General features: G+C 59.3%; 1 protein-coding gene across 7 annotated transcripts in view; it reads left to right on the forward strand.

Moving 5' to 3' along the window:
- The window catches only part of PTPRS (protein tyrosine phosphatase receptor type S), a 96,629-nt gene that overhangs the window by 20,659 nt on the left and 51,861 nt on the right, over window positions 1-24,109 (forward strand). For 6 of the 7 annotated variants that reach the window (XM_087867368.1, XM_087867370.1, XM_087867371.1 and 3 more), the window contains exons 1-4: window positions 9,366-9,500; window positions 16,409-16,615; window positions 22,323-22,468; window positions 23,031-23,172. In XM_087867368.1, coding sequence (XP_087723494.1) covers window positions 16,525-16,615; window positions 22,323-22,468; window positions 23,031-23,172 — 379 coding nt within the window. In that variant the 5' untranslated portion in view covers window positions 9,366-9,500; window positions 16,409-16,524. Of the gene's footprint in view, window positions 1-9,365; window positions 9,501-16,408; window positions 16,616-22,322; window positions 22,469-23,030; window positions 23,173-24,109 lie in introns of those variants that run through there. The other variant, XM_087867369.1, reaches the window with a different exon arrangement.

Below are 24,109 nucleotides of genomic sequence, written 5' to 3' on the forward strand. Positions count from 1 at the left end.
GCAGCGCTGTCCGGTGTAACTGGTGTGATGACCGAAATGTGCCTGCCTGCATTTTCAAATGACGGAGCCACTAAGCCGTGTGCGCTATTCAAATGGGAGCAGTTGAGATGTGGCTTGTGTAGCCGAGGGCTGGAATTTTGCATCTTATTCCATTTAACTGTAAACAGCCACAGGCAGCTCACGGCTACCATTTTGGACAGTGCCGTTATCTGGAGATCTGGGAGCGGTTCGCAGGCGGGTAGGTTTGTATCCCTTTGTCTAACCAAATGGGAGCATGTTTTACATGCTGTTCTGTACCTTGGTGTGTGTGTGTGTTTTCCCCCTACTTAAAAATATAGCATCTTCAAAGTAATTTCATAATTGTACATCTGGCTTCCCCGTTCCCTTTCACAGCTGCTATACTAATCTCGTAATACTAAGAGATACAAAACTCGTCCATCACTCTTCAGGCCCTTGTGCTGTTACACAGTTAACCGAGCCCCTACCGATGACTGCTTAGGTTGCTTTAAGTCGATTGCGGTGGGGACTTCCTATGCGCGTCATTTCACAGGGATGCATCTATCAGATAAATTCCTAGAGATGGTGTTAGCAGACCCAAAGGGAATGCATAACCCCCTTCCCACTCCCCGGCCCCCCTCAGCATCGAGAAAGCGAGCTGCTTCCCCCAGGCTTGGGAGGCATTGACACGGATTCACCATGGTATGGGGTGAGGTTGAGAAGAAAAAAAAAAAAAAAAAAAATGGAGCCAACGTAAGTGTCCCTCGCCAGGGGATGGGGATAATGGGACTCAGCCTTGTGAGGGAAGATGACACAGCAGGTGAAAAAAAAAGAGCCTGGGGATGTGTGGGCTCAGTAGATAACAGCATCATGTGAAAGAGGTGGCCAGAGGTGGCCGCTGGGACGTGATACACACGGGATGGTAGAGTTTCACTCCGTTCGAGAGTTGCCTCTGGTCGGTGACTTCGTGGCAGAGATGTGCAGAGATGGGCACAGAGCAACAGCAGAGGTGGCTTCTGGGGGCAGAGAAGAGGGACTCTCCCTTCCTCCCTTCCACAAATGTGTCTGCGGTATGCCAGCTGCTCTCTGTTCCAGGCAGGAAGAATTAAAAAAAACACACACACAGATTTCCTGCCCTCTTGCAGCTAGCACTCCAGTTGGGGACATGAAGAGAATAAACAAAGCACAGAAGAAAAAAAAAACCCACATCAGATGTCAGGGGGTGTTGTGTTGTGTTGCTCTAGGGGAAAAAAAATCAGGGAAAGGGAATGGGGAGTGCCAGAGTGGGGCAGGATTTTAAATAAGGGGTCTGGGAAGTCCTTGTTTGAACAGAGGTGGGGAGGGAGGGAGCCAAGGAGGTTTCTGGGGGAAGAGCATTCCTGGTGGGTGGACAGAGAGCGCACAGGCCCGCCGGTGAGACCTCCCTGGACACTTGCTGAACCCAAGCTGCTGTCCTTCCACATGCCCGTGTCCCCTCCGCCACTGCTCCCAATGAGCACTGCTTGCCAGAGGCAGCTGCTGGGAAATAATTAATAACTAATAATAATAATACTAATACAGTGGTTTGTCTTTATGCCTTCGAGTGGCAGCCAGCCCCTGCCCACGTGGAGATGGCTTAGTCACAGATGGGCTCCGTTAGAGATGCTGTGGATTCCAGCACCGTGCGATTCTAGGTGGCGCGGGAGAGCAAGGGCTGCGGAAGGGAAACTGAGGCCCAGATAGGTGGTGGGAGAAGTTGAGAACCAGATTGGGTTCAAGTCCCAGCTCCGCCAGTCGTTGGTGGTGAGAATTTGGGCCCCACTCCTGTGCCTCAGTTTCCCCAACTGAAAAGTGGGAGAGTAATAAAACCAGTCTTTGAGGGGATTCAGTGAACTGCTTCGTGGATGCCCGGCCGGTGGCGGAAGCCAGGAGTAACGGGCAGTGCGCTTATCAAGTATCTGCCGTGTGCCCAGCTCAGTCCTGCGTGCTTTGCGCATACGAACTGTTTACCGAGCATTTGTACGTGTTGGGGGAGATGGGGTTGGGTCCACATGCAAACCCCTGTCCAAAGATGTCCCCTTCTTCTGGTCGCCCAGCACTTGAGAGCTTCGGGAGCTGCCCAGGGGGGTGTGCGAGCCCTTGAATTCACGCAGCAGAGAGCCAGCCCTGCCTCCCCACCCCCCTCAGCAGGTGCCTGGTCCTTCTGGCTTCTCACCTGTGGGCTGGGACTTGGCCCAGAGTTCCTATTCCTGCCTCGCCTCTTCTGTTCTGTTCAGTACTGCTTATGCTTCCTCTCCTGGTTTTTTCTCTTCCTTCACGTCTTAGATGCCACCTCCTCCCTGAAGCCTGCCTCCTCCACGGGTGAACTCCCTGAGGTTGGGCGGGAGCTGCCTGGGTCATCCTGTGTCCCTTCCCTAGTGCTCTGGCTGGAGCTGGGTATACAGTAGGTCCTCTACAAATGCAGGTGTGTGTGTAAAAGGAGCATTGTTACCAGAGTATGATGATTGCTCGCTCCTCATATATGTTCAGTCTTCAAATGACACGCCCCACCCCGTACCCTGAAAACCCTGTCTCCCAGCGATACCAGCCCCCTCTTTTCCTAGAACTTAGTGTGTCCCCTTCTACCTCAGGACCTTTGCACATGCTGTGCCCTCTGCCCAGAACTTCCTCTTCACTCCCATCTTTGCATGGCTGCCTTTTGTCACTGGCCCTCCTAAGAAGAGAATCCTGGGAGGTTGTCTGCCTTGGTGCCTGGCCTGTTCCCCAGAACTCAGGATAGCACCTGGCGTAGCAGTGACCAAGACTGGGTCCCACCTTCACGAGGGAAGTCAGTCAAGGGCAGCACCCAGCTCTGCCTCGGGGACCTCTCCGCCCTGTGCGTCCGTCCGTTTCCATGATCTCCAAAGACCTTGAACCCACAACACTCAGCCCCAAGCACCAAAACAGCCAGGCTTCCTCTGCACAGGTGGGAAAAACTGAGGTCCAGAGAATAGCAAGGACTTGTTCAGGACCACATAGCACTCTGCGGACACACCCTAGGGGGGAGGCTTTTTTTTGGGGGGGGGGCTGTTACGGAGGAGGCATCCAGCATCACAGATCAGTAATGACTCCCCTTTCATTTCATAGCAGTTCAAGGAGAAAGGCTCCGTCGGGTGCGGTGTGATCTTTAACACCAACACCTGCCAGTCTCTTTATAACCATTGGGCTGCCGGCTTTAGCAACAGTATCCAGGGAAAATGGAAGAACTGGGTACATATTTTCATTGTAACATTTTTTTCTGGCGACTTTCAAGGCTTGGCAGTTAGAGCCCTGCATTATAGAGTTCGTTGCTAAAGTAAATTAGTTTAAGGGAAAGGCGTGAGCCAGTTGAATGAAAGATTTAATGAGGGATTTGGGGCTGTGGCAGAAGTTGTGAACAAGGAGGGGAGGATTTTTGGGGAACACCAGGCACGTCCTCACTGGGGACCTGGTGAGTGCGGAGGCATCTCGCAGAGACGATGCGGCCCTGGCGGGTTTAAGGTGGGAGATGGCGCCTGGCGGGGTCCCAGCCTCCCAGCCCCAGAGGCGGAGGCCTGGGCTGTGGCAGGGGGATTGTTCCTTCTGCCTGGGCTGTGGCAGGGGGATTGTTCCTTCTGCCGCCTTCTAGCTGACTCAGAACCCTGGCGCCGGGATGCAAAGCGGAGGCTGGCTGGGGTTGGGGCAGCTTTTTACACATTTCTGCCCTCGGGGCTGGAGCAGTGGCCCCTCGTTGGTGCCTGACTTGTAAACCAGGGAGACCCAGGTTCAAAGCGCAGCCGTGTGGGTTTTTCTGGCTGCAGATGGTGCCTGCCGACCTCCGCCCTGCCCTGCCAGTCGGCCCCTCCAGGCCTCACGGAGGCTCTTCAGCCATTCATTAGTTCAGTCATCCATTTGGAAAGCATTTACTGAGTGCCTACTGTGTGCCCGGCTCTGGGACCCAGAAGCTACCAGAGCTGACACAGCCCTGCCCTCCCTGCCCCCACCGTCTCCTGCAGAGCCCTGCAGAACTTCCTGCGGTGATAGACAGGTGCTCTGTCTGCACACCTCACTCCTGTGGCCGAGAGCCATGCTGGAGACATGGCCAGTGTGACCGAGGAACCGAATTTGGAATTTTAGCTGCATTTCATTTTTTTTTAATCTAACTAGTCACATTTGGGTAGTGGTTCCCATATTGGACAGCGGAGATCTAGAGAGTAAACAAGTGATACTTTCAGATGAAAATAAGTGCCAAAAAAGAAAAAAAAAATAGAGGGATGAATGATCAAGGTTGACAGGGGTGCTACCGGAGCCGGAGTGATTTGCCAGGGCATCTCTGAGGAAGTGGTGTTTGAGGGAGACCTGAATGGTGAGAGAGAAACAGCCGTGAAAATTGGGGGAAGATGTTCCAGGTGGCGTGGACAACATGTGCAAAGGCCCCGGGGTAGGACTGGGCCTGGCATGTTCGGGAGGCTCAGCCAGGCGGCTTTTGAACCCGGTCAGGCTGGACCTGACTCAGGTGCTCATGGGCGCCCTCTGGTGGATGTTTTGGGGAGCGAAGGCGGGAGCTGGGGGACCAGGATACAGGGGACTGTGCTGGTCCAGGAGGACATAATGGGGGCAGGGTCCAAGGGTGCATGGAGAAAGGTGGACAAATACACAAGAAATTTAGGAGGGAAACTTGAGAGTATTTCCAGATTGGCAGTATGTGGGGGTGAGGGAAGAAGAGGAGTCAAGCCTGGCCCCCGACTTCTAGCCTAAGCCCGCGGAAGGATGGAACTGCCATCAGCTGAGAAGGGGAGGACATGGGAGGAACGGATTTGCTGGATCCAGCCACACCTGAAGACATCCTGGATTTGTCCAGAAGGAAAGGAAAGTGGGAGGCCTGGGGGAACCAGCAGGTGAAAAAGGCAGAGGAGGAGCCCGGGCGTGCCTGGGGTGGGCAGCCTGCCTGCTGCGGTGTAGCCGGCAGGCAGACACGGCGCCAGGAGCGTGATGTGAGTGTGGGTGAGGCAGGCTTCTGGCTGGTCGGCACACGCTCATCACCCCAGGTCATGAATGCCATGCTGGGTGGGAGGAGGTGTTGGGCAACTGGGGCAGAGGAGTCCTGGGGCTTAGAGAAGGGAGAAAGCTGCCCGACCAGTTTCTTTCTCACTCTGGAAGCGAAGGATATGGAGTTTGGTGATTGCCCCTAAATGAAACTTTTAGGAATTTTGGCAAATTTGACAAAGGTGAGGAAGCTGGGACAGCGTGGGGGAGGGTTGGGACTGGGGGTCCTGCCCAGGTATGCCGAGGGTGCAGTTCTGCCCGCATCTGTGTCAGGGCCCATTTCAGAGGCTTGAGAACATGCCAACAGTCATCCTTTGCTTGGAAGTTCTGTGCAGGAAATGATGAGCCCCAGCTTCACCTGTGGATGTCCCTCGTAGTGTTGTTTATAATGGAGAGCAAGTGGGGACTGATTAAACCCTGTTGGCAAATGGTCTCATAACATTTTCCCCCACTTGAAAAAGAAAAGTACCCACTTGCACACATAGGACAGTCAACCTCAGGACCTTTGTACTTACCATTCCTCCTGCCTGAAACTCTGTTCCCATAGGTGTTTGTATGTCTGATTTGCTTACTTCATCCGGACTATCTGAGAGAGGCCCGCAGACCTCTCCAGGCTTTCAGAGCCTTACGGCGAACCTTCTTTTCTTTTTTGGCATCTCTTATAACTGCCCGGCATTATGTTATTGACAGTGTTTGTTTCCCTGTGGGTGTCCATCTCCCCCACTTGTCTGTGAGCCCCGTGAGGGTAGGCGAGCTGGCCCTGTCATGCCCACCGCTGTGTCTTCAACCCAGCACACAGTAGGTGCTCAATAACTGTTGGTGGACAGAAGGAATGAAAATGACCACATGCTGACAGTTTCTCTCCAGGCGAGGGGTGGATTGTGGGCAATTTTTATTTTCTTCTTTATGCTGATTTTCCCTAATTTTCTGCTGCACGCGCCTATTTTATAATTAGAAAAAAAGTTATTTTGAAAAAACCCCCAAATGTCCCAGCTGCGGGAGCTGACGTGATCTAGCCCCACGCTCCTCCCCAAGGGCATCTGGCTTCTGGGTGTATCCAGAGGACACATCAACTGAGCTTTGGGGGGCCCCCAGAGTCAGCCCCCCAGGGCGCTGGGTGGGAGAAGCAGTCAGGTAGGTCTTCTAGCAGTTGACTGCTCTAACCTTCAAGGTGTCCAGGCTAAAAACTCTGGTGTCATCCTCGAGCTCCCTCTTTACGCCCCATTTCTCTGCTTCCACCTGGTCTGAGCCAGTGCTCTCAGTCACCTCCTCTCTGGTCCCCAGCTCCTGCCCTCGCCTCCCTCATCTCCCCTCGGGGCAGCAGCCGCCAGAGGGCGCCTGCGAACACCTGGGTCGGGGCCTGCCCTCTGCCCACAGCCCTCCAGGGCTCGCACCTCCCCTGGGTTTCCCCCAACGCCCTGCTCCACCTGCCCTGTCCTCTCTCCACCCTCCCCTCTTCCCTCTGTCCCCCTCGCTCGTTCTGCTCCAGCCACATGGGTCTCCTCGCTGTTTTTACATCATGCCAGACACCGTCCTGCCTCAGGGCCTTTGCACTGGCTGTTCACGCTGCCTGGAGTATTCCTCCCAGACATCCATACCTGCTTTGTATTCTCTCAGCTCTTTCAGGTCTTAGCTCAGATGTCATGTCCTCACCCCCCCACACCCCGTCTTTAATACTGCGTCCCACCTCGGTGAACATACCCCCCACATATTTATCTTTGTCGCACTTACCACCACTTACCACCAACTGACCCACAGTGGATTTCATGTCTTTTACTTCCCATCTGTTGCCGGCACCAGAATGTTGGCTCCATAAGGGCAGGGGTCTTTGTCAGTCTTCATCGCTGCTGTGTCCACCATGCCTCAGCTGGGCCTGGCACACAGTAGGTGTTCAAAATGTTTGAAAAGTAACATGGGTGAAAATTGCTGTATCGTGAGGGCGCCATGCCACACGGTGTGGCCTCTGGGGGGAGACTAAGGTTGGAGAGGGCTCTCCCGGGTGAGGCGGGTCCTGGCTATTTATGTTCGTGTTCTGCTGTGTGCCGTCAGGCCTGGCGCCCGGGATGTGCTCTGCTCCAGACGGAGACAGTTCCAGCCCTGCCCCCCGAGGTCGCAGTCTGGTGGGAGAGGTGGCCCCGCGACCAAGCAGGTAGCATGTGCGGTGGTCAGGTGAGGGTGTGTTGGGCGCTGTGTAGATGGGCCACTCAGCTGGGAGAGGCCAGGCCTCGCTCCTGCCTCCCTCCTGCCCCAGATCTCCCCACCCTGACCACAGGGGTGGCTGTGGTCACCATCACTGTATGTTGGCAAGAGGTCGTCTCCAGGGAGACATGGGCAAGAGGCCCAGATGGAGCAGGGCCAGTTGGGGAGGAGGGTGGCAGGTACTCAGGCGCTTTTGTCCCAGGTCACACAGCCTTGGGCGTCCTGACAACTGGATTCATGGAGTGCCTGATGCGTGACTTATATTACAACTGGGGAAACTGAGGCTCGGAGAGGCGCAGGTTCTTGCCTGAGATCACACGGGGAGTGCCTGGATTCAAACCAAGGTCTGCACGAGCCCTGTGCCTGGGCGGTCAGCATGCGGATGCAAGCGAAACACCTACTACGCTCCCGGTGGCTTTTCCTGAGGGCCCAGTGTGTGCCTGGCCAAGCTGGGGGAGGTTATGCTGCAGATTCCACACCCATGTTGACACAGGGCACCTCCTGTATTTCCCACAGGGTGCCAGGTGGCCCGCCTCATAAATCACCTACTGTGTGCCTCCCAGGGTTGGGGCTTTGCTGGAGAGATGTCAGAGCATCCGTTTAGCAGCACCCACTGTGTGCTCGTTATAGAGGGGGCAGGTGGAAAGTCTGCGTGCACACATTCACGGAGCACCTACTGTGTGCTCGGTACTTGGGGGGACTCCAGTACAGGCCTCCCCAATGCCAGAGGACATGGGATTATATGCTCCATTGTGTGGAACGAGGAACTGAGGTGCAGGACTTCGAAAGGGGCAGATCACCCAGCAAGGATGCAGGGGAGAGGTGTGGGGAGTGGGCGTCTAGGTCTCCCCTGGGCTCCTCCAGCTGCCTGTGTGTCCCTCCTCTGAGCCCATCTTCACTCCACTGGGCACTGAGCTTCTAGAGGGCGGGGCCTGTCTGGCTCCTGCACGGCCTTATCCCCAGGGGCTTAAAATTGTAGTGGTTTGTTATTTTTGGGCTCCAGGCCTCCTGCAGCATTGTGGGTAAGGGCTCTGCCTCTGGACCCAAACCTTGGTTCGAATCTCTGTTCTTTCTGACCTTGAGCAAGTGCTTTTTCTCTTTTCTACCTCTTCTTCCTTTGCAAAGTGGGGGTGATGGGGGGGGACGGGACCAGTGCATGGTATACAGTAAGAGCCCACTACACCTTGGCTATGGGATTCATCCTAAGCGCTAATGGTGGAACTGGAAGCATTTTCACCCGGAATAGGAGCAGATGGGGAAGCCGGCCCCCCTGCAGCGGGCCCTGGGACTCCATCAGGGTCCCTGGCCCTCCTTGACCGCTTCCCCGAGCTCCCTGGACCCACTGGGCCTCTGCCTTCCCTGCCTCTCCGGTGGAGTTTTCAAACCCGCACGGGGGCCGCAGCGCTGGCCGGGATTGGCTCCCTGCGTGGGGCTGCCCCTCCTTCTCGCGTTCCTCTCCAGCCATCCCCCCCCCCCGCACCCCCCCTGGGATGTCTGGGACCTGGCACGGTGGCCCCATCTGTTTCCAATCTGGCCCTGCGTGCACTCTCCGCCCCCTCCTCGGGGTTGTGGCTAGCGTGGGGGCCTCTGCCTTGGTGTCCCCCATTCATCCTCCCAGACCCCTGCCGGACTCCCAGCGGGAGGGAAGCTTCTTTGTGCCCGCACCCCTCCCCCACCCTCTGGGTCTCTGTGCATAGGGGGCGCGGCCTCTGTCATCCAACCCAGACTGGGAGGGCATCTTTCTGCCCCTTCTCCGACCTGTATTTGGGTGTGTGTGGGGAGCCCGCGGCCGCTGTGTCCGGCATCTAGACCCTTCATCCGTTGCCATGGCCACGATCAGTGCCTGGAAGAGAAGGGGGAGCAGGGTAGGGGCTCCCTCTGGGATCAGGCTTACAAAGTGGGGGGGAGTCTTGGGCTCTGCCTCTTGGGGCACCCCCTCATGTGTGTGCACGTTGGGGGAACACAGTCACCCCCTTGGAGGCCTCCCCCTACTGGACCCCCATCTGGGCTTCCAGTGCCCCCCTGATGAAGCTCCCCACTGGTCCCCCCCGCCCCACTTCCGGCCAGCGCCCCGCCCGGCTCCGGAGCCCCCTCCCCGGGCCCGCCCCCTGGCCGCCCTACCCGCAGGCCCCGCCCCCGGGCCCGCCCCCAGGCCGAGCTAGCTGGGCCTTGGCCTCTCCCGAGTCCTCGCTGCGCGCGGCGCTCCAGGCAGACCGAGGGACGGGCTGCCGCGGGCCCGGCCGGAGGGGCCCGGGCCCGATCTCCAAGCCGAGATCCGCGGGGTGAGTGCGCCCGGAGCCCCTTCTGCCCCGAGGCCCAGTGTGCCCTGGGCTTTGTCCCCCTCCTTGCCCCCCTCCAGGCTCCCGGGAGGGGGGGACCCCCGCGTTCTCCCCCACCCCCTCTCTGCTCGGGCCAGTCCAGCCACCCTCCAGGGACAGCTCCAGCCCGCTTCTGCCTGGCGCCCGCCCTGCACCCCCATTCAGGCGGGTCGCTGGGACTTAGGAAAACTCCAGACCGTTATGCTCTGCGGGGTCCCCTCCCCCGCCTGGCCCCCAGCCCGACCTCCTCCCCCACCTCCTGGGGGCGGAGCCAGGCTCAGGGCAGCCTTCTGCCAACCCAGGGGCGCTCTGATAGGGGGCTTCGGCACCCTTCAGCTGGGAACCTGGACTGCGGGGTTGGGGTTGGGATCCCTGTTCTTAGCCACCCCCCCCCAAACTCACAGAAAGTTTCCCTCTTTTTATTTGTCCCTGTACCCCTCGGGTCTGTGGATCCAAGGTTAATGCTGTACCTTGTTGGAGGTTTAATGAACTGGGGCATCAGGACAAGTGTATCATCTCCCACCTTTACACTTCCTGTTCCTGTCCTTAAGCTCCATGCCTCTGCCCCCCATCATTGCCAGCACCCCGTTGTTGCCTCCAGAGTCCCGCTTCCCAGGATTCCTTCTCCGAGTCTTGGGCAACAACCCCCAGTGTCTTCCCTTGCCTTCCCGGCTGGGGGTCCCAGCCACCCAAGTCCTGCCCGGTCTGTCCTGGACCTCATCTCCATCCCGTAGAGGCTCCAGCAGACCCTCAGAGCAGATGTAAGTTCCAGCTGGAGGCCGTGCCCTTGCTGGCCTCCCCTGTGTGTGGTGTCTCCCTCTGGCCTCGGTTTCCCCCTCTGAAATGGATGTGACCACCGGAATGATGTGGGTAAAGTGCCCATTGGGGCTGGGCATGCAGTAGGCGTCTGATATATGTAGGGGCCTTGCCACGTTCCCAGGGTGGGGAGGAAGCTACCGTCTTGGAGGATGACAGGCCTGTGATGGGAGACTCACAGGGTGTGGGGATAGCCCCGAGGGGGCCCTGATCTAGCCTGGGACATCCGGGGGGCTTCTTGGTAGAGGTGACAGCTCAACTGAGACCTGTGGATGAGTGTGAAGATTGAAGTTCAGTGAGGAAGGAGGAAGGGTGTGCTGGGTAGAAGGAGTAGCATGTGCTCGTTCCCCTTTGTGAGCCAGAGGGCAGTGAGTAGGGGCACCCATGGAGTGCATCAGGCTCTGGGGGTGCAACATGGTGGGGTCAGCAGTTCTGCAGGCTGAGGTTAGGAATCTGGATTTTAATGACATTGATGGAACGTTTGAGAGCAACGGAGGGACAGAGTCAGTTAGCCACTCCCAGCCCCAGTGACGGGTCAGCGCTGGGTGAAGGAAGGGTCCCGGGTTGGGGGTCAAGAGGGGTCAAGATTCGGTCTAGGGTTGGGAGATCTGTGGCTGGGTCTTGGAGCACGAGTCCACAGGTGGGCTGGCTGGGGAAGGGTGTACCTGCCAGGCCTTAAGAAAGGCCCAGAGGCAGCCCAGTGCATCTTGGGAACCACAGTAACCTGTGGGAAGAGCAGCAGGATGGGCCCAGGGTCACATCCTTCAGGGCCCAGAATGCTGAGCACAGGAGCTGAGAGCCCTGGTGGGTGTGAGTGGGGCTGAAATGTACAAATCTTGGCATCTCAGGCTTCTCCATGGAGCTGGCGTGGCAGACACACGGGCAGGGGCAAGCCTGGCAGCCCGGGCACCTAGGAGGGTGATTGAGAGCTGGTCTCCGGCCTCGGATCTCAGCCCAGCCCTGTCTCCCCGAGCTGCATGCCCCTCACCGGGCAGCTACCCCTCTCTGAGCTCATGTACTCATCTGTCCGGTGGAAGGACGCATGGGGAGCGTGTAAGAGGGCTCAGCACGTGGTGGGGCCACCCGGCTGGCATTACCGTTTCCTCCCTCTGGGACTGGGCCTGGCTCCCCATCCACACCTCCCATCCGCTGCTTGCTGCGGCGACCCTTGGGGACAGCACCCAGTACAAATCTAGAGTTAATTAAAGGCGGATCCCTTGGCCAGTGTTAGCCCATTCTCGGAAGGTTGGCAGGGCTGGCCCCGCTCAGCCCCACCCTGAGCCCATTTCCTGGTGGGGGGGGTTGGGGGGGACATCAAGGGCCCAAGAGGGAGAGGGGCTTTGGCTAGAGCCACTTTGAGCCCACAAGTGACAACAGAGCTGGAGCTTGGACCCTCGTTGACACTTTGGGGACACAGCGATCCAGGAAGGTTGGAAGCACAGGTCATGCCCTTGAGGGTCTGCCTTGGAAAAGGGATTCCAGTCAGAAGGACAGTCTGTGGGCCCAGAAGGGAGGGAGTGTGGGGATGGAAGGTTGTGCTGGGAGGAGGGGGGGCTTTCCCCTAAGGCCCACTGCCAGCATCCCCGGTCTTAGATTCCCTGGCCTGGGGCCATGCAAGTCCCCTGAGGGTCGGGTTGTGCACAGAAGCCCCTGCCCCTCTTGGATAGGACAAACCCTGAGGTGGGGGCAGGGAGAGGCACTGGGGTGCCCTCCAGCCTCAGGGACAGCATCTCGTGCGGGTGACACAGAGCCTATTTGCTGCCCAGTCCTGGGTCATAATTGCCCCTTTATGCTTCCTGTTCCGCGTGGGTACACAAGGCTGGCTCCAGGATCTCGTGACCCACGCCCTGGCGACCGGCTAGCATGGGTATCTTCCCACCCCTGTGATCAAGGCCTCCGAGCACTCAGAGGCGGCCCAGCGGGCTGCACTGGGCCCAGAGAGGATCACCCACTTTGCTGGGATCCCAGAGGGGCCAGGGAGGGGCACAGTCATGTGATGAAATGTGGGCTCTGGACCCAGGGTTTCACCCAGCTGGGGGACTTGGGCGAGTCCCCACTCTGTGAGCCGCAGTGTTGTCATCTGTGAAAGGGAGCACCTGCCTCTGGCTGGCTGCCGAGAACAAACACTGGATGGTTCCGCGCCTGCCCCGGAGGAAGCTCGGTCACTGATGGCCCGGCGGTGGGCAGGGACCCCCCAGCCCTCGGTCCAGGTCCAGAGGCCGTTTTCTACCCTCCCCGAAGCCCAGACTCGTTTCCTATCCAAGTTATTCTCTGTGACTCCCACGGGTGGCTGCTCCCTTGTTAACAGCCACGCCATCGTCTAGGAACTCGGATTGCTGCGTCATGTGGCCCCAATGTGGTTGCCTCAGTTTCCCTTTCTTGGCAGTGGCAGGGGTGGTGGCCCAGGCTGCTTTGCTATAAGAGGGACAGGGAGGAGGCTTGGCCAAGGCCAAGCTAACCATGTCCCTCCCAGCCCAGAGCTGCCTAGAGCTCCTTGATGTCCTGTAGGTCCGGTCCATACCTGCCTCTTTGCCCTGATCTCTCTCCTAGGTTCTCTGCTTCTTGCCCTTCCTCATGCTGCTTCTTGTGCAGAGACACCCTCCCTGTTCCCATTCACCCTTTTATTCTCAGCCAAATAATACTAAATCTGGGCAGAGGGCACAGCACATGCAAAGGTCCTGGGGCAGGAACAGCGAGGGCTGTGTGGCTGGTGCAGAGTGAAGAAGGGGAGGGCAGGGAGGGGATGGGGCAGGTCATGCAGGGTCTAGGGGGTCAGGGGAGGACTTGGGCTTTTACCCCAGGGAGGTGGGAGCACTGGAGGGCTGTGGGCAGAGGCGCCCTCTGGCTTCAGGGGGAGGACAGATTGTGGGGGCGAGGGCAGGAAATGGCTGCATTGGTCCCCGTGGGCGATGATGGGGCTGGACCAGGTGGAGGTGGACGAAGGGGCAGAAAATGGGAGGAATTGGGGTAGATTTTGAAGGCAGAGCTGGGAGCACTTGCTTCTGTTCTTCCCTGAGCCCTTGCAGGAGACCCCACTCAGAGTCCCCCAGGGAGAAGGAAGGGCAGGAGCCCCAGGGGGGCTCGGCAGGGGCCTGCCTCCAGCATGGCCAGTTCCTCCGGGAGGATGGCGTCCTGAGAGACCCCGGAACTTTCCCTCTTCCTTGCGGTGCATGACCCTCTCCTCCTCGAGTCTGCCCCCACCTCCCACCCCCATTCCCGTTGGACCGTCCAGGCGCCGGCAGCGCCCAGTGCCACCGCCCCCCCCGCCCCCCCAGCGGGCTGGCGTGGCAGATATGAAGGAGCCTGCACCCGGATCAGCCCCATCCTGCCCGGACTATTGAGGAGGCGTGGGCCCTGCGAGGCGGGGGCTCCGGGAGCCAGGGGGTAATTAGGGGCCTCTCTGTTCTGAAGGCGGCTGCCCCTGGCTCTCTTGGGGGTGCGGGGAGTGGGGGAGGCGGCTGTGGCTGGAGCGGGAGGTCATCTCCGTGCAGGTAGCCCCGGCTCACGCCTGCGTTCTGGGGGGGGCGCCGAGGTAAAGCAGGAGGTCCCCCTCCTGGGGGTCCATGGTGGGCCTAGCAGCCCTGAGTGTGAGCCCCCCCTGGGCTACAGGCTTTCTGTGTGGCCTCAGTTTCCCCAGAGGCTCTCTGAGGGCCTGCCCAAGTGGCCTGGGCCCAAGCCCCCTACTCAGATGTGCCCGGCAGCTGTGTGTCTGTGGGTGGGATCGGGCTGCTGTGGTCACCGTGGCCCCAGCCGGCTGCGGCTCCTTTCCCCATCTGGGGCCTCCACCTTGCTCTTGGGCCACTTTCGCTCTTAAAGGGCCCATGGTGGGGGTACCGGCTGGGGGTAAGGGGCTGTGCTCTAGGCTTCTCTTTCCCTACCTGCCCGGTCCCCGACTAGTCGTGTTTGAGTGTGTACCTGGATTGCAACTGTGCGTGCCAGTCTGTGTGTGTCCTTAGACGAGGGGGTCTGACTTCGTCTCTGTATTTACTGTCTGGCTGATACGAGTGTGGCATGCTGCCTGCCCAGCCTGTCTCCGTGGTCTGACTGTGCGCACATCTGAGTCTCAGATTCGTGCGCTCTGGTTGCCTGTTTGCAAGCCGTAGACCTCTGATCTGACTCCCTATTCGCCTACAGCCCGACGGTGTATGTGTGTCGTCTGCCTGACCACGACTCTGTGTATCTGGTCATGCTGTTTGTCTGTGGTCTCTGCGTGGACCCATGTGTCTGATCCCACCGTGCTTGTGGTCTGACTGGGTACGTGGCTTGTCTGCCCCGTGCTGACCCTGTACGTGCATCTTATCTGACCCTGGGTGTCCGAGGTCTGATTTTGTGCCTGTTGGTGGTCTCTGTGCAAGCTGTCCTTGCGTGACTACGCGTGTGGACCCATCCTTCTTGCCCGGCTGTGCGAATACGTCGGCGTCTGCGTCTGGTCTCCCTGTGTGTCTGTGGTCTGACTGTGGGTCTGTCTGTGGTTCGGGTGCAGGCATCCTTCTTTCTGTCTGGTCTGTCTGTCCATGGTCTGACTACGTGCAGGTTGAGCCCCCACCCCCACCCCTCACTCTCCCATCCTGGCTTCCCCACCCCCAGCCCTGAGCCATGACCAGGCCACCACCAGCCCAGCCTTCTCCTGGGGCCTCTCTGGGGCTGGGCGAGGTGACCGCAGCTGGGTATTTCGGGAGGCAGAATCACAGGGGCTGCCCCACCATTATATGGCACCCATCCCTGTGGTCGTGGCCTGGACCCGCCCGGGGCATGGCCTGGGGTGGGTGTGGGGCTGACCTAGGCCTCACCTCTCCCTGCCTCTCTCCGACCCTCTGCCCCGGCCTTCTGCCCCGGCTCTGGCCAAAGTGGAGATTGGGGAGGGGCTTTGGCCCCTGTGATCAGGGACTCTTCTGCCCTAGAAGAGTTTAGATTCTTGTGGGAGAAACCGACTCCTGAGTGATTAACATTCGCATGTAATTTGCAAACTGGGCTGAAGTCGTGGAGGATGATGGTCTTACTCATTTCTGAGGCTGTGGGATGTGGAATGGGTGGCGGGGACGGGGTGGGGTGCTTCTGGAAGAAGTGACAGCTGAGCTGAGACCCGTCACACAGTGGTGGGGGGACAGCAGTGCCGGCAGAAGGCGCAGCAGGGGCAAAGGCTGGCGGGCAGGACTGAGCTACACCTCCGTGAGCGGAGGAAGTGAGATCAGCAGGAGTGGCTTCCTCTGGGGGCAGCGGGAGCCACAGAGGCATTAGAACAGGGCAGGCGGCAGGGCCGGGCAGGTGTGTTTGGGGAAGATCTGTCTGCGGGCTGAGCAGGGCTGAGGTGGGATGCAGACAGCCTGCAGCGTTCGCTGGAGCCTCGTCCTTCCGGAGGCCCAGCCTGGGCGGAGAGCAGTGGGTATTCAGAGGACCCCTGGAGCTGCTGCTCAGTCCTGGCAATCGGCGGGGGTCTGAGGTCCGGGCTCCATCAGAGTGGAGGCTGACTGATCCGCAGTCAGCTGGGGGCTGGGGGCAGTCTCCGTCCGTCGGGGATGCTGTACAAAATACCATAGGCCGGGGGCTTAGCGACAGTAGACACGCGTCTCTCACGGTGCTGGAGGCTGGGAGTCCAAGATCAAGGCGCCGGCAGAGCTGGGCTCTGGTGAGGGCTGCTCCCTGCTTCCCAGCCGGCCCTCCTCTCACCCTGTTGGAGCCGGCCCTCCTCTCGCCTTGTTGGGGCGGCAGAGGGAGTGAGGAGCCCTGTGGGATCTTTCATAGGCACTGCGCCCGTTCCTGAGGGCTCCGCCCTTGTGGCCGAATCCCCTCCCGACGGCCCTGCCTCTTAGCGCTGTCACAGGGAGGGTGGGTTTCAGCACAGGGATGTGGGGGGAGACACAGGCCTTCAGCAGGGGCTCAGCACTTCCTTCCGCCCCATCATTGCCCCACCCCCCCGTTGTCCTACAACCCCTTCCCCCGGCCCCATTCCCTCTCCTCCGCCCCTCTGTGACCCCCCCCCCCCCCCCGCTGCCTCCTCCATGAAGGCGCCCGGATTGCCCGTCTCCCCTCTCACGGTGCCTCCCTTGTCTCTGCAGACGCTGCCCCGTCTGACGCTCGGCTCGGCTCGAGGCCTCTTTGTGAGGGACCGGGGGGGGGGGGGGGGACGTCCCCCTCCAGGGCAGAGGCCGGAGGCTGCAGGTAGCTGCCAAGCATGGCGCCTGCCTGGGGCCCCGGCGTGGCATCTGTGGTTGGTCCCATGGGCCTCCTCGTGGTCCTGCTGGTCGGAGGCTGCGCAGCAGAAGGTAAGAGTCTGGTGCGGGCCGCGTGGGCGTCCGCGTCCGTGTTTACGTGTGCGTGAGTGCGCGTGCCCCCACCTCCTCCCCAGGTCCCTGGTTTTGCCCGGCAGAGCCTCTGTGCTCCACGGAGGAGGCGGAGCAAAGTGCTCACCGTGCGCCGGTCCTGGGAGGCTCAGAGGCCAATAATAACGACGGCATTAAAAGCAGTAACGGGAACAATGATGATGATGATGGCTGTTTCCCCAGCATCAGCTCTGTACCTTCGCCTGTGTCACCTCCCTCCAGCCTCCTAACACTGAGCCGGCCGGTTCCATTACCTTCCGCATTTCGCAGTGAGAGAAACTGAGGCTCAGGGGGGCAGGGACTTACTTGAAGTCACGCCTTGAAGCCACAGAGTTCCCCTTCCCTTGCCACACATAGAAACACCAGGGCCTGGGGGGCAGATACACGGGCAACCAGACCTTCCCAGGTGGAGCCCGGAAAGGCTTCTTGAGAGAGAAGACATTGGAGCTGGGGCTTTGTGGGTGTGTAGGAGTTCGCTGATGGAAAGAGCATTACTGGTGAAGGGGCTAGCCTGTGGAAAGGCCTAGAGGTGAAGAAAGGGGTTGGTGTAGTTTGGGGTGGGCAAGGCTTTGTTTCTGGCCGTAACATGGAAAGGATGAGGGTCCTTTCCCTCATCCTGGGCCCAACACCAAGACTGAAGCTACCACGGGGGGCCTAGAGGAGGCGTCACTCAGGCCCGTGGGGACACACAGGGTCAGGCCAGCAGGAAAGAAACTGGGATCTGTAGTTAGTCTGGGTTTGAATCCTGACTTTGCCATCAACCTGCTGTGTGACCTTGGGCCAGTGACTCAGCCTCTCTCAGCTGCCATTTCCATCTTGACTGAATGAGACTCAGCACAGATCCACACCCCCGCATTCCCGTGGCAAAGACACGCGATAATGCTGCCTGGCACACAGTAGGCCCACAATCCCATGCTCCCATGAGCACAGTAATTATGGCTGCTGGGTGAGAACACCAGAGACGTGCACGCTGGCCTTAGCGGTTCGTGCTTTTCCCTGTTTTCGTGTTGTTTTTTAGTAGATGCCTAACACATTCAGATCAACCACCACAGCCTGATGGGATGAATGCTGTTCTCATTGTTCCCATTGTACAGATGGGGAAACTGAGCCACAGCGAGGTTTCATGGCAGCCAGGAAGTAGCCACACTAAGATTTGAACCCGGGCCGTGTGGCGTGAGAGCCTGGGTCCCTGACCATCACACCACACTGCCTCCAGGACAGTAGCCAGCCGCGGCTGGGCTGGGATCCGTACGGTCACTTCCCCGAGCCTGTGCCTTCCGGGGCTCTGTTCCCCACGTGGGAACAGCAAGGCGAAGGCGACAAGCATTTGAACATTTCATTCATTCATTTAATGCAGGATCAGATCGTTCACTGGGAAGGGACATCCTGGGCACTGTGGGGGGGTCAAGCAGCATTCCTGACCTCACCCACTCCATGCCAGGAACTACCCCCAGTCGTGACGACCACAGACATCCACAGGCAACAATGTCTCACCCCCCCCCCGAGGGTGAGAATTGCTGGTTTAACTTACACTGATTGAATAAATAATATGTTTACTCCTTTGACGTCTTACTCTAGGGATAATTACCAGCCTTGGGGAAACTGAGGCTGCCAGAGCCGGAGACCCATTGTGGTTGAGGGGGGACCACAGGATTTGGAGACTGCCCTGGCCTGGGTTTAAATCCGGGCTCTGTCGTGTGACCACAGCGACTTGTGGTTTCATTCATTCAGTGCGTCTTTAATAAGTACCTACTGTGTGTCAGGCACTGGTTTAGCCACAGGGAATGAAGCAAACATCCCACCCCTTTACGGAGCTCATAATCTAGCAAGGGAGAAGCACTAAGTGTGTTGGCTGGTGGACAGGCTGGTGGACTTGGCTGGTGGGGATGTGGGTGTGAGGGGAGGGTTGGGGGCTGCATTTTAAAGGCGTGGGAGAACATCAGGGAAGGTCGCAGTGAGGTGGCCTCTGAGCAGAGACCTAAAGGAGCTGAGAAGTGCACCCTGTGGGTATCTGGGGGAAACTCCCAAGCAGAGGGAACAGTATGTGCCAAAGCCCAGGGGCAAGACCCAGGGTGTTGGAGGAACAGCCAGGGCGCCCGTGTGGCTGGAGCAGAGTGGGTGAGGGGGAGAGAGGGAGGAGGGAAGGGTAGGGAGGGGCCGGAGCAGGTCGTGCAGGGCCTTGGGGGCTTCAGAGAAGACTTGGGCTTCTGCCCCAGGGAGGTGGAAGCCCTGGAGGGGCGGTAGGCAGAGGAGGGCAGGACCGGGCTCAAGTGCTCACCGGCACCCTCTGGTGGTCGTTGAGGGGAGTACAGACCGGGGGCAAGGGCCTGAGCTGGGGGACCAGGGCGCCGGTGAGGACGCTGGTCCAGGCGAGCAGAGAGGGTGACCCAGGATATTAGCACCTGGTGTGCAGCTGGAGCAGGCCCAGTGGGTGCCCCTGCAGTGAGCCCTGGAGTTATGATTGCTGTGTAGCTTTAGGTGCTGGTACTGCCCTACACCCCAGGTCTGCATCTTGCCTCCAAAGGCAGGTCTGTGTCACAGGAGCTCCGTCCTTGGGACCCACCACGATTTGCACGGCCAGCTTCAGGGAATGACCCAGGCCCTTGGGGAGCCACAGAGGGTGGGGGCCATTGGGCCACAGAGAGCCCAAGTGGGCAGCTGAAACCACCAGCCAGCGCCAAGAGGAGCGATTTCATCTTTAGAAAGGGCTTTGGGTCCTGTGGGGCCTTCCCAGGATGCCGTGGGGCTGGCCCAGGCGGGGTTGGAGGGGACCGGAGGGTGGGTCTCCGGCGCTGCAGAGTCCAGAGTGGAAAAACAGAATCCGGGCCAGGGCTCTCCCAGCCTCCATGCTGGTGGTATCACCGCTCGGAACGAAGATAGGGAGACCCCTGGGGCACACTCTCAGGATGAGGACCCACAACCCTATTTATCGAATGTGCCCTTTCCGGGGGTAGGTCGCTGGATCCGGGCCCGTGGAATCCTAGCTCCCATCTGTCACGAGCTGGGTGACCCTGTGCACGTCTCTCACCCTCCCTGACCCCTGGTTTTGCTTCTATGTGTCCCAGGTGCAGGAACAGTGCTGAGTGCCACCTGGCCCAGGACAGACGGGACGGTGGCTCCCCACAAGTGACTGCCATACCCAGGGCGTCTGTCTTGTGTTGGGGTCCCTTTGCCAAGAAGAGGAGGGGAGGGTTCGTCCAAAGGAGAGAATCCAAGTGTCCACAGGATATTTTCTAATGGGGTGCAGTGAGGGGACAAAGCTCTTCCAGACTGTCTGCGACCCCAGAGCCACCTGGAGATGGGCTGAGAAGACGTCCGCCCTGCAGAGACGGGGAGCCCAGGAGCAAGTGGGCTGTTTCACTGGGTCCAGTGTTAGGTGGGCGTCAGGGGTCACCAGAGAGGTGTGGTGGGGTCCTGGCGACCCCGTGCCCACCCTAAGCGGCACATAACCAGTTATTTCGGCCCAGCATGAGCAAGGCTGTGATGGGGGGTCCCCAGGCAGCGGTGAGGACCAAGCAGCTCCTGACCCAGCATGTGGTCATCTGAGAAGGCTCCCCAGGGGAGGTGCTGGCCTCGCTGAGGTGGAAGCTGCCAGATGAAGGGAGGAGGAAGGGACTCCCGCAGGAAGGAACAGCAGGGGCTCCCGCTGTCTCCTCCCCCGGATTGGAGGGTGCTGGGGGCGTGTCCCAGCTCCGAGTCATAAACAGGCAGCTGGATGCCCCCCGGAGCTCGCTCCTGCCCTTCCTTCCAGGGCCTCCCAAGAGAGGATTTCCCCCTAAGTAAGAGCCCTGACCCGGCCACAGTGACTTTCCTCCGTGACATCGGCTGGGGACTCGCATGGCCTGGGTCACCATTCCTGAGGCTTGCAGGAGGGGCCGCCCAGGCAGGCAGAGCCAGGGAGGCGGGCCCAGTGCAGGGCTCAGCGTGCAGCAAAACATCCCCGTCAGGCCCAAGGCCTGGAGGTGATAGGAGCCTAAGACTTGCGCCTGTGGACAGAAAGACCCGGGTTCAGATGCGGGTGCTGTCGGGTCTGGGCCGCATGGCCTCACCCAAGCTTCTCCACCCTGAATCCGCACAACGTGAGAAACCACCACGGCTCCGCAGGGAGCACAGGACTTGAAGGAGGCCGCACGGGCCTGCTCGCAGTGGGTCTACAGATTTTCAGAAGAGACGGACCGCCAGTAAAGTCGCGCGTGGTCACATCAGTGGGAGCAGAGCCTTGAAGAGGGGAGGCGAGGCCACTGGGATGGGCTCCCCGTTTTGTTCAAAGAATTATTTGAAGAATTTCTATTTATCTTTAAACAGCTGAAAATCTCAAAAAGGTACCAAGTAGGAGGCCTCTTCCCCTCCCCCTCCCCGTGTCCAGGCACCCCATTTCCCTCTGGGGCGGCCTTTACTTCTCTGCATGCGCACACATGCTCACTCCGTGCGCCCCCCGCCCTGTTTTTCTCTGTCCCCCACCCCCGTTTTTCTTTTCCCACAAACAGTAACATCCGCTGTACTCTCTACCCCTCGCTGTTTTGCGTCTTACAGTTTCTGGATCTTGCTGTTCCTGCCCTAGTAGTTAGGAAAGCCCCCTCATCCCTTTGTGCTGCCCAGCATCCCACTTTGGGGTGCCCCGGGGACATGGCGTCCGTCCCCTTTTGTTGGGTAGCTAGGTTGTTTCCTGAAGGACCTCGCCAGCCCACCGCAGCCCTTGAATCTGCCGGTGAGAACCTCAGGAGTCACCGGATTGCCTTCATGGGCTCGGCTGTAGCATCAGCGCGAGTGGAGGTCCCCTATCGCTTGGGCCGTTCAGCAGTAGCTGAGAAGACTCAGTAAGGAGAGAGCACTGGGAATGTGCTTTCACGGACGGCAGCCTGTCCACGTGCAGGGTAGCGGCTGTCCGGGCTTAAAGACCCCGCCCGCCCCACTCGAGACTGTCCTGGAGAGTTAATACTTCATATGTCTGGGAGCGGCCGAGAATGTGGGCTCAGGAGCCAGCCGAGGTCCAATTCCGGCTCGGCCCTCGGGCGGCTGGCTGTGTATGTCCAAGGAAAGGCTTTGCCTCTCTGTGCCTCAGTCTTGCATGTGTCACATGGGGACCCTGGGGCCCCGTGCTCAGCGCCATCAGAGGGTCACATATTACTGAACTACCCCGCGGCATACACTAGGCACTCAGTAGGTTGTCAGCACCGTACCCCTAGGGAAACGGGATCAGCCTTTCTGCGCTCTTGCCTCCAGCGCTGGCCCCTCGCGTCTGGACGTCTCCCATGGATTCAGAGGCTGGAGCCCAGGGTTTGAATGTGGGCTGGGACCTCAGATCCCTTGGTCACCCCCTGCTTCCCTGTTTGATGCCTCAGTTTCCCCATGTGTCCCACTAGGGGATTATCTCCTTGCAAGTCTTTTCCGGGCCAAGGACCCTCCAGGGTTTGGCTGGGCACCCCACGGGGGGCTTCTAGGCGCTAAATCTGAGGACCCCGGAGTCTTGGGGGAGGGCTCCCTTCCACCATCCTCTGTGGCCCCTGTGAGGCTGGAAGCACGTGTGAGCATGTGTGGCTGTGGTCTCAGGGGTGAGCGTGGGGAGGGAGGGCGTGTTTGCATGGCCCTGTGGGCTGCTGGCCTCACGCCTGGGCCCACCAGACCCTTCCTCTTCCTTCTCTATCTCCAGAGCCCCCCAGGTTCATCAAAGAACCCAAGGACCAGATCGGTGTGTCGGGGGGTGTGGCCTCCTTCGTGTGTCAGGCCACGGGTGACCCCAAGCCACGGGTGACCTGGAACAAGAAAGGCAAGAAGGTCAATTCCCAGCGCTTTGAGGTGAGTCGGGGGTGAGGGGAGACGGTCTGGGGCCAGCACCCCCTCCCCAGACGGGGCCACAGCGGCTCAGCCACGCTCAGCCGCAGACGTCACAGAAACGTCTCCCGGGCGAACGCTGGCGGCCAGGCCAGGCTGCCACCCTCCGTGGCCTGGGCAGCTCTCACCCCTTCCCCTGCCATGCGCCCCACCTGCCTGCGCAGTTGAGGGCCCGGCCAGGCTGGGTTGCTCTGCTGGCCGTGTGCTGCGTGGCCTCAAGCAAGGCCCCACCCTCTCTGTCCCATCTCTCACACGGAGCCTCCGCACAACTCCATAACACGGACACGATCAGACGCACACGCGTCTAGGGCCAACGTGCCTTCACACGCCTGTCACAGACTTGCCCGTGCTTCTCACACACCCACATACACACAAGCCCTCCTACTTGCACAGACCTGGGCCCGGTTTCTGCCTGCGGTGCGTTCGCACAGGACGCCCATCCACGTGGACAGTACAGCCCCCAGCTCCCCTGCCAGCCACGCCGGGGACCTCAGTCTCACCCTGCTCTCTCCCCTGCCCGTGGCAGACAATCGAGTTTGACCAGAGTGCGGGGGCCGTGCTGAGGATCCAGCCGCTACGGACACCCCGGGATGAGAATGTGTACGAGTGCGTGGCCCAGAACTCCGCTGGGGAGGTCACGGTCCATGCCAAGCTCACTGTCCTCCGAGGTATTGGGCTCCCTGGGGTGGGGGTGGAGGGGAGCCGGGCCCCGGGCTTTTGGGGCAAATACTAAAAGAATCATTAAAGATCTTGGTTTAGATTTTCTCTCTGGGGGACCTTGATCTCTCTTCCCCAGCCTGTTAACACCAGTGCTGCCCTGAGCCTGCCAGTAGGGATTTATTGAGCCTTTGCAGGAAGGAGCGGTGTTAAGGGACTAGCGTCATCCGTTTGTCATCTTAATCATTCTCTGATTAGAAGAGCCTGATCCACCTTGAACTGGTTCACGTAATAAAGAAAATTTCTTGATCTGTGTAATGAAAAGTTCTGTGGATGAGGTAGCTTCAGGTTCAGCTAGATCCAGGAACTCCTACGGTGTTCTTAGGTCTCACCCTCTCTCTGCCTCTGGGTTTATTTTCTTCCATACTGACTATGTCCTAGTGGGATGACCCCCAGTAGCTCCAGGCTTGCACGCCGCCACCCCAAAGAGAGAACCAGGTGATCCTGCCCGGGTTGGGTGAGATGGCCATCCCTGAGCCACTTACTGTGGCCAGAGGAACAAATACTCCGATTGGCAGGGTCCTCCCTGGAGTCAGGGGTGTGTCAGCCCACACAGGGTCAGCAAGGGGCGGTTCCCCCAAAGGGACAAAGGAGGAATAGATATGTTGGACAGGCGCAAACATCTGCCCACTACCCTCCATGCATTCACACAGATCCTTCCGGAACACTGCTTTGCTGGGCTGTTGGCTAGCGTCGCTGGGGCGGGCTGGGGGCACCGGGAAATCACATTCTCCTTGTAAAACAGCACCCTTCAGGCAGTCCCGCCACAGACCCCCTACCCACCCAGCTGCCCCTCCTGCCTGCTCTGTGGCAAGGGCGTTTTAGCCTCTGTGAGCTGTGTGACCCTGGGCAAGTTAATAAACCTCCGTGAGCTGTGGTTGCTCACCT

This window comes from Ursus americanus, chromosome 14, assembly GCF_024610735.1.
Source record: "Ursus americanus isolate L20-20 chromosome 14, mUrsAme1.1.p, whole genome shotgun sequence".
Classification (NCBI taxonomy): Eukaryota; Metazoa; Chordata; class Mammalia; order Carnivora; family Ursidae; genus Ursus; species Ursus americanus.